Raw genomic sequence first — 9,223 nt, forward strand, 5'->3', positions numbered from 1 at the left:
AAGAGTGCAATACAGAAAAGAAACAATGCAGTATATACTTTTGCAATAATTCTTCTAAACATATTAATTTCTGACAATTGTATCACCTAGGTCGTTAATGTATTAAAAACTTTGCTGGCTAGCCTGGATGAAGTCAAAAAGGAGAGAGAACAACTGGAAAATGACCTAAAATCTGTAAATTTTGACATGACGAATAAATTCCTGACTGCACTTGCACAGGATGGTGCTATAAATGAGGAGGCTATCTCTGTGACAGAGTTGGACAGAATTTATGGAAGTTACACACAGAAAGTGCAGGAATCCCTGAAAAAGCAGGAAGAACTTCTCAAAAACATTCAGGTGCGATAGCTTGTCTTCCTTATGTCTTATATCTTCCTTACTCTCAACATAAGCAGTAACAATTGTTTAATATTTCCAGTGCTGTAGAAATCTCACTTTGCTTTCTATTCTGTTTTGCTGTGGACTCTTATTGTAGGCCAGCTGATACTCCTTTACTCATCTGATCACTGAGAAACAGCTGGAAAGAAAAACAGATTTTTAGTGAACTCTGCCAGAATTGCAGTGTAAATTCCCTTGGACTGTCTTCAGCCCAGTAATGCAGACTGTTTTGCCCTAGAAGAAATTTATCTGTGTTTAAGAGGTTTTGGGTTGATTTAACTTTCTTTCTCCTCACCCCATCACCCCATCTTGATAGCCATTTGTGAGATAACAGGAGATTGGTCTTTGTTGTCTGCTAAAAGACGTTTTTTCTCTCTGAAGCAAATTTTGGTTTATTTAATCTGCTTGACTTCCAGCATCTGTGAAGCTCACTGTAAAAAAACAATGAGAATTTCTCAAAGCGTGAATTATGATCTTAACCTTAATTTGTCACTAACATTTGAGATGGGTGTGACAGAAGAGGAAGTCCTAGTGCTTAGTCAAGGAAGAACAGTTGTTTGAGTAGTTGTGGAGCCTGTTTGCATGCAAGGGTACTTGCAACTTGTGACTGCAACTGGCACTTGGAAGAAAATAGATAAGAATCTTAACGTAATTACTTCTAAAAATCTTGATGGATATTACTTGGATGCTTGAGTGTCCTGGAATTCAAGTTTGATGGCTGCTTCTGGCAGCTGAAGTTATCTTTGAAGTCTAATTTTTCCCACAGAAATGAGATGGTGATCCTTCAGTCAGTTTTCCACTTCGCTGGCCTTTTAATAGCTTGCCAATGTCAACCAAATTTCAGGTAGAGCTTCTTAAATATAAAAGCACTCAGTATGATTTCATGAGTGTCAGTAGAGTATAGTGCAGCAGAAAGAGCCTAATTAGTATGTCCTCTGGAGGAGTGTCTGCAGTAGGAGCTAAAGAATTATCTGGAGGCCAATGCAAACAAAACAGATAATTAGCTGCTACCTGCTGCCAGTTAGTTAATACATACATAATTCTGAAATAGCCACTGCACTTGGCAGTCAGTGTGTGTCAGGGAGTGTATTGTGTGGCTGGAAGGTGGTCAAGGTGGGTTTTGGGAAAAGAGGGTAAAAGCACTGGATAAAACTAAAACCAGAAGATACAGAGTCTTACATGGAGCCAGGCTGCATCATTTTCCCTGCTCACTTTTTCCCTTTCTCCTTTTAAGAATGCACATCAGGATTTTGCAAAGATGAAACAATCAAACAACGAATCTAATTTGAGAGAAGAAGTTTTGAAGAACTTGGCTGTAGCAAATGACAACTTTGTGGAACTCCTAGCCAATTTAAAAGAAGGCACAAAGGTACAGTAATAATCGAAGAATTGGAAGAATCTTTTCTTTACTCAGTCAGATGTGAATCAAAAGTCATGAACTGTGTAGTCGTGCTAAATGGGAGGTACATTTTGGGGGATTTTACTGCAGAAGTGAGGACAGTGAGTTGCTTGAAAGTTGATTGTTTTTGCAGGTGTTCCTCTCTGAAAAGTGAGCTTTTCTGAGTGTTGGTTTATATTAAAATAGGAAAAGCTATTAATTATAGTGGGCTGCTTCATGCTGAATTACCCACATAAGCTGTTTTATCTGAGGAATTTATTCTCTGAAAATTAATCACCTTATCAAATTTGTGTTTTATATACTGCTAACATATACATGAGAAAAGGTGGGAGGAGGGTTTTATTCAGCCCACTCTCTTGATCTAATCTTCCAGATTGCTTCCTGCTGCTATAATATTAAGTACTTCTGCTAGTTTATTGACTTGATAACCCTCTAGAGGAAAAAAAAAGACAAATCAGATGCATGGAACTAACTGAAGGTGGTAAAATAATAAGTCAAAAATAATAATTTAAAAAAGAAACAACAGAAAACCCCACTTAATAAATAATCAACTAACAAGGATCCAAGTTTTGTTCTGTTTTAAATAGATTTTGTAATTGTTTTGAATTCTTTATGTGTTTGAATATTGATTATGTGCAAGTGGATGGTATTACAGACACAGGCAGCAGCTGAGTAGAATGTGCTTTTGCAAAAAGTGTAAAATGCAGTTGCAGTTTCTGCTGGAATGGTAGGCTGTGATCAGTGTAGTAGCATAATGCCTGTAACAGTCTGCGTGTAGAAAAATGCTCTGTGGAATCTGAAACTCTTGGTTGAGCATGTTTAATTTTTGTTACTAGTTTTACAATGAGCTGACAGAAATCCTTCTGAAGTTCCAAAACAAATGCAGTGACATTGTCTTTGCTCGCAAGACTGAAAGAGATGAACTGCTCAAGTAAGATTTAAGTATTTTACGTGTTGTAGAAATTGTTCAGCATTTATTGGAAAATAATCATTGGGACAAATTTATCATGGTTCTTGATGACATGAGGTGTTCCACACACATCCCTCCTTTTGCTTTACATGTTAACCCTTTTCTTGAGATTCAAAACTACAGAAGTAATAGAATAAATGACTGGTGAATTCTGCTTTGAATTCTGTTCTCCGGTTCCCTTATACAGTTTAGCATGAATCTTTTTCATCTTAGCATGATTTTACTCTACATCCTTTTTTTGCATGTATCTGGTAATCATATTTTTCCTTCAGAGGAAGTTTTGATTTTTGTTCCTTGCCCCTGCTGTGATATTGGTTTGGGAGGTCAGCTAAATGCTTTAGCATCTGATTGTCATTCATGCCCCTCAGTGTAGCGGAGGGAAAGAAATAGGTGTTCCATCTATGATCCAGTTTGTTCCTTTGTTATTGTTTAGGTTGTGCATATTGCTACTTCCTTGCTACTGAAGAAAGACAAGTAGATTTTGTCCTTCATGTGAAGGAAGCAACAGTTTTATGTTGTCAAGGTCCCATGCATGTGACTGGGATGGTACAGTATGCTTGAAATGTAATTTTTAGGCACTTGACTTCAGAGGAAAGGATAATTGAAATTACTTTTTTCAGCTGTCTACAGCAAAGCACGTAGGCTATTGTAAAAAAGGCTAATTAGTCAAGTTTCAGTTAGTGAAAATACAGTTTTTTTGTACCATGCAAGTACCATGTCATGAACGAGATGCTCAGCCCTCAAACTGTATCTTTTCTAACCTCATCCTTTTTAAAACTGCTTTTTATCACTTGGATGTTGTGCTTTTAAATAAATTCCTTCCAACTGTATACAAACCCCTTCCGTCTTTTTTCACCTCTACTTTTTTCCCTCCTTCATACACAAATGAAGTTCAGAAGCTCTAAGCTGCGTAATGAAGGTTTAGTTGTTAATATTTTTACATCTCCTATATGTTAACAATCACTGTTAAAGCTTTACATTTGTAAGCTGTTCACTGACCAACTCTCGTCACCCAGAGACAATCAGATCTGGGATGCCTGTAGTATATGATCCCAAATGCATTTCTCAGTTTGAGTACTAAACTAGCGTGGTGAGCTTTGTGTCCCTCCTGTTCCTCCATTAAAATCAAGTACTGGCTGTGGGCTATGCCTTCACTTACTGAAAATTAATCTGTTGATCTGGTGTCTCACTGAGGTGGTGGTTTAAGCTTTACAGTAGATGTTTGGTCACTGGGTGCCAGAATACACACTTGACTCTGAAGCTTGCCACTTTCCTGTAAGCCAGCAATTTCTGCTGTATAATTTTAAGAAGAAAATTGTGAATTCCTTCCCTGAGTTGCATCTTTTTCTAAGATGTTAAGATTAGTTTTGATACTTTCAGCATAATGATGTTGAAAAGTTATTCCACTGTCTGCTACAAATAGTTTGCCATATACATATGAGTCTTTGCTTTTTTCCCCTACAAATTGAATTTCCAGTTCTGTTTTGCTCTGAAGCTCACCTTTGCATGCTGTGGTTCAGAATGCCAGGTGTGATGTTCTTGCTGCTGCATTCTGTTATGTATCTCATCTGACACTTCTTTGTGCAAAATTTTTTCCAACTTTAAATGCATCCTAATGTGTTTTGGAGAATCTGCCAAATTTCAAGTGCTGTATTTTTTTGCACTGAGACATATACTACATTCATCTGAATATGCAGCTTTGATCTATTGCCTCAGAATTTTCATGATGAACTGACTGTAAAATTTCACTATTTAGTGGAAGCTAACATGATGCCAGTGCTTCCTTTTATCTTATCAAAGTAGTGTCCAGGAGTCATGATCTATACCAAATATTGACTTGGAACATAAAGATATTATTAAAAATAAATATAACACTTAATCAAAGGTTTTGCTGGAAGATTTTCTTTTATTAAAATGATATAGACTCCAAATTGTTGGAGCCAGCTCACTGATTAAGCTCTAAATACTAGGTTTTGTTTGTCTTTTTTTTTAAGTAGTTGTTATATACTTTTTTCTTTTTTTTAATAAAGCTTATATGTATGCTTGTCTGTTTTTAATAGAGATTTGCAACAAAGCATTGCTAGGGAGCCCAGTGCACCCTCCATTCCTCTGCCTTCTTATCAGACCACGCCAGCTGGAGGAAGTAAGCCTGCTGCTCCATCAGCTCCCACTCCAGCACCCAGAACCATGGTGGTAAATATGTTACAGAATGAGCGGGTTGGAAGTAGGTCTGATCTTTGAGCTCTATGCTGATCTGTAACCTTACATATATTGTTCCTTAATGTACTGGAGGAACGTGTATTATATCCTGCTGACGTTAATGATTCATATGTCTGAAACTGAATGTTCATTGCTTTGCGTTATCTACGTGAAGTAAATATAGAATATTTGTTTAAAAGTAAGAAATAAGCCAACCACATAGCCGTAGGTTTTGATACTGTGGCTTCCTGAAAGAAGCTCCAATTTGATTAATCTTCTTTTGTTAGGGTACTAAACCACAGCCACCGGCACGGCCGCCACCACCAGTGATTTCTGCAGCAAGCAGTTCCCCATCTGCATCAGCACCCTCTGGAACAGCTGCAGCACCTCCTTCTGCTCCTGCTCCTGCTGCTCCTACTCCAGCTCCAGGAGCCGGTGCATCAAGCACTGTGCCTTCCCAGGCACAGGGACCTCCTTACCCAACTTATCCAGGTTACCCAGGGTATGTTGTGGGAGTACTTCTGTTGTGGAATGTTAACGCAGTCTAAAAGCACTTGTTTGTGACTTGTGACGTATTTAAATCTGTTATCATTGAAGTTAACAGATTTTACAGCAATGTTTCGTGTTCTTGAGGCATGGTTTTTTTTCAGTTTCAATCATGTAATTCTTGCTAGAATTATTGGCACATAGCATTTGTGGAGGGCTCTCTTTGCTTGAGGGGATTTTTACTTCAACGTTTTCCTGTTTAAAGGGGAAAGGGAGATAGGACTGCAATTCCTTGACTGTGGTTTGTGGACCATTGCAAGTTCTCCCGTAATTAGTCGGTGTTAATCTCCTAAGTGTTGGCATATCATTTTTCAATCCCAGTGTCTTACTGAAGATGACAATATACAGAAGAAATTCTATTTGAGTAGTGTGCTATCTTCTGATGCATTTTTCATCTTTCTGGAGCTGTCACAAGGATTTTGAGGCTGCTGCTGTCTCTTTTAGAAGCAGACTCTTAAAATGTTAAAATATATATAATGATATTAAACACAAAAAATCAATTTGGATCACTTCACGTTCAAGTTACATTCCTCTACCTTCTGTCTGTATTTCAGTTCCATGCGTTAAACCTCGTTTTGTTCTGTCCTTAAAAGTTGCCACGCTTCCTGCTGCACATAAAGAAGCATGAAAAGAAAGCATTTGCAGTGATTGCGTGTCTTTTTGTCTATTAATGAGTTATATGATGTTATTTGCAAATTGACATAAGCAGTGTGTAGCAACTAAGCATGTTTTTTTCTTTCTCTTCACACAGGTATTGCCAAATGCCAATGCCAATAGGCTATAATCCATACATGTATGGCCAGTTTGGGCCGTATACCCCATCACCTGTATTTCAAAATCCTGGACAACCACCATATCCTCAGCAACCTGGATACCCTTTTCCTCAGCAGCCTTATTTCCCACAGCAATAATATATCCGCGACAAAACTCTGCTTGTTAAAAATCTTGGAGAAATTTGCAATAAGCATACTAAAACTTTAGCTTCCGTTAACGTACCATACTGAACTGTATGCAGTCTATAACTCTTGTTTGTTGTTAACTGCTCAAAAATGTCTAGATGGGTTTTTGATTACACTAAACACTGAGATCAGGTATAGGCTGTAGGTATAGGCCAGAATTAGAACCTAGTTCAGTGGTCTGAAAACTCTACACTACATGTTGACTAGCCCAAAATGTTTCTCTGCAAAAATCCTTCAAATAACAAGTGGGATCAGATGAGAAAAATGAAGCAGGGTGTGCACTGGGTGTGATATATTCTATGAAGCTATATAGCCTTTCCTTCTATACTCTACTGTTTTTTTTTTTTTGTTTTGTTTTTTTAGTTTAGTTAAAATATGCTATTTTGTCTAATAATCAAGATCTTGTAAATCATTGGTTAAAAATAAATTACATAAGGATGGTTTAAATATTTACCATTTTCATTACCAGAAAAATGTATTGTGATGTATTGTCTCTTAGATTCTTCCATTTATCCCTTGACTTACACTTGACCATAACACAAAACCAACTTTGAGTGCTTAGCCTTACAATTGAATTTCAACCTCTTCTTGAGCTTTTTTGTTGTTGTTGTTGACAGCCTGAAACTAAGCATTTAGATACACAGCAGGTAAAGCCGTGCGGGTAGAATCCTGTACCTATGAAGTACATTTGATTAAAAAGTGCTGGTTACCACTTTAAAATAATGGTTGCTCTCATCTCAAGAACCCTTTTTAAAAGAAGGGAGTTGAATCAAGGTCCTTGTTAGAGGAGCAGTGGTTGGTTGCTGTAGAACCCATGTTTTTCTGAGAAAAGTTGATCAGAAATGTGTAATGACTTAACATAGGGCAGCTACTGATTGTTGGAATTGTCCAGATTGCTTTTATGTGATTTTTCCTTCGATCCCCTCAAAGTGTAATGCATTCCCTCGTGGAGTTCATAATGAGTGGAGAAACTGGTTTTGGTTTTTTTTTGTTTTGTTTTTTTTTGGTGGATAAAAGAATCATCTGGCAAATGAAAGCACGTATAATATTTACTTTTGGATCCATCTTCTCAAGGGACTAACAACCTTATGTTGCATTTTACATTAGATAGTGAAGAATCTAAGGTTGTGGTTAATGGCTTCTACCAAATACTTGCTAAGCATTTTTCAATCTCTTTTAGACTTGTTTGTGTAGTACGGGACTCTCTTCCTTTTAGCCCTTCACATGTGTTACTTGGTTCTGTGGGGCATTTGGTTTCTTGAGTGCTTCATTCAAGATGTTCTGGCCGTACAGAATAGCTATCACAAAACTATGTTAAGTGTTTCTACTTTTATTTTTCTATTTAAGTGCCTGATTAAAATAGCAAGGTATATTTTAATGTAGAGGTTTAAGGGTGCCAGTTTTTGTAGCATCTGGGTGGAAACCTCACTAGATCCTGAATCCTCTTCCTCTTGAAAGAGAGCAGCATGCAGATCCATATGAGCTCCTTTCTTTGTCTCCAGTTCTTGCTATGAGATCGCTCCAATTGCTTTGTGAAGACTAATGTCAGCTCTAATTGTCTTTTAAGCTCCCTGTCCCCTACAGAAAATGCCAATCAAAAGGTGTAAAGTACTCCTCTTTCAGAACATGAGTGTCTAATTAAAAATAAATTTATTAGTCCTGTAGAAGCTCTGTGACTTGGGGGAAAATGATGGATTAGGGGAATACAGCACCGTGGATACAACAGTGCATGAAAATGAGCGCTTTGCATTTCCCTTTATAAGAGGCTGCATGGGGTGGCATGGGAACTTCTCAAACTTCTTCTTTTGTCATAACGCAGAGGTGGCAAGCAAGGATAATGAGCAAAAGCTAGGAAGGGGACTGATTTGAACCAACTATCAGAACCTGGTTTTACTCAACTGGAAAAAGAAAACCAACACAGTCGTTTTCCACTGATTTCACTGTGTTGATGTGAGCAAGCGCAAGTCTAATGCCACCATTTGAGTTCTGTATTTCTAGTCCACAGTCGCCTGTAGATTATTCCATTTGTACGTCGGATGCTTTTGAGTAACTGTGATAAGTTTGTTTCTAGTGCCTCAACTTACAGAATTTTGATGCTGTATAAAATGTAACCTGTGCAGCAGAAGGGTTCCTAACGCTGAAATTTACGTTTAAATTTCGTAGATCTGAAATCACTGTTAAAACATTTTTCCAACTGTGTTAGTTTACTTTAGTCTGCTGTCAGTTGAATGTGTATAGAAACCTGTGCATTACTTTCAGCTTTCACATGACTGTTTCCTTTTCTTTCAAGAGAACAGAAAAACCCAGAGACATGTCTGTATCTGCTTTTTGAGCATGCAGCTATCATGACTTCAGTTGAAATGTTACCTTGTTCTTCTATAGTTTATTAAAAAAAAAACAATTAGAAAACCTGATTTCATGGCTTCTCTCTTGAGTACCGTGGTTTCAGACAAGTTGTTTCCTGGGAAAGGATGGGAATTAGTTACGAGCCTCAAGTGAGTGTATGCTGTGGTGAATATGCCTCGCGTGTCAGCGGCTGTGTGGCACGGCACTTGTCCATGCAGGTGCTTCACAGTGTCACAGCAGTTCTTAACAATGGCTTAAATCTTGCCGGTTGCACTGACTTCCAAGGCTGATGGAGAGTATTTCCCTTTGATTGTATGAGGAAGAAGTGGTGAGACCTCCTCAGCCTTTCAGAAGCTCTGACTCGGTGTCAGTTTCCACGAACTTGTTACTCTGGTTTGCATATGGCTCACAGCAGTGTGCTTTTGC

The 9,223-nt window shown here is 37.9% G+C and overlaps 1 protein-coding gene across 3 annotated transcripts in view; it reads left to right on the forward strand.

Annotated features, from left to right (window-relative positions):
- The window catches only part of PDCD6IP (programmed cell death 6 interacting protein), a 33,249-nt gene extending 24,384 nt beyond the window's left edge, over positions 1-8,865 (forward strand). For 2 of the 3 annotated variants that reach the window (XM_052694292.1, XM_052694294.1), the window contains exons 13-18: positions 91-339; positions 1,613-1,747; positions 2,614-2,708; positions 4,808-4,940; positions 5,234-5,448; positions 6,244-8,865. In XM_052694292.1, the coding sequence (XP_052550252.1) occupies positions 91-339; positions 1,613-1,747; positions 2,614-2,708; positions 4,808-4,940; positions 5,234-5,448; positions 6,244-6,403 (987 nt within the window). In that variant the 3' untranslated portion in view covers positions 6,404-8,865. The remainder of the gene's footprint in view (positions 1-90; positions 340-1,612; positions 1,748-2,613; positions 2,709-4,807; positions 4,941-5,233; positions 5,449-6,243) is intronic. The other variant, XM_052694293.1, reaches the window with a different exon arrangement.
- The last annotated feature ends 358 nt before the right edge of the window (positions 8,866-9,223 follow it).

The sequence above is a fragment of the Tympanuchus pallidicinctus genome, unplaced genomic scaffold, assembly GCF_026119805.1.
Source record: "Tympanuchus pallidicinctus isolate F22 unplaced genomic scaffold, pur_lepc_1.0 scaffold3, whole genome shotgun sequence".
In the NCBI taxonomy this organism is placed as follows: Eukaryota; Metazoa; Chordata; class Aves; order Galliformes; family Phasianidae; genus Tympanuchus; species Tympanuchus pallidicinctus.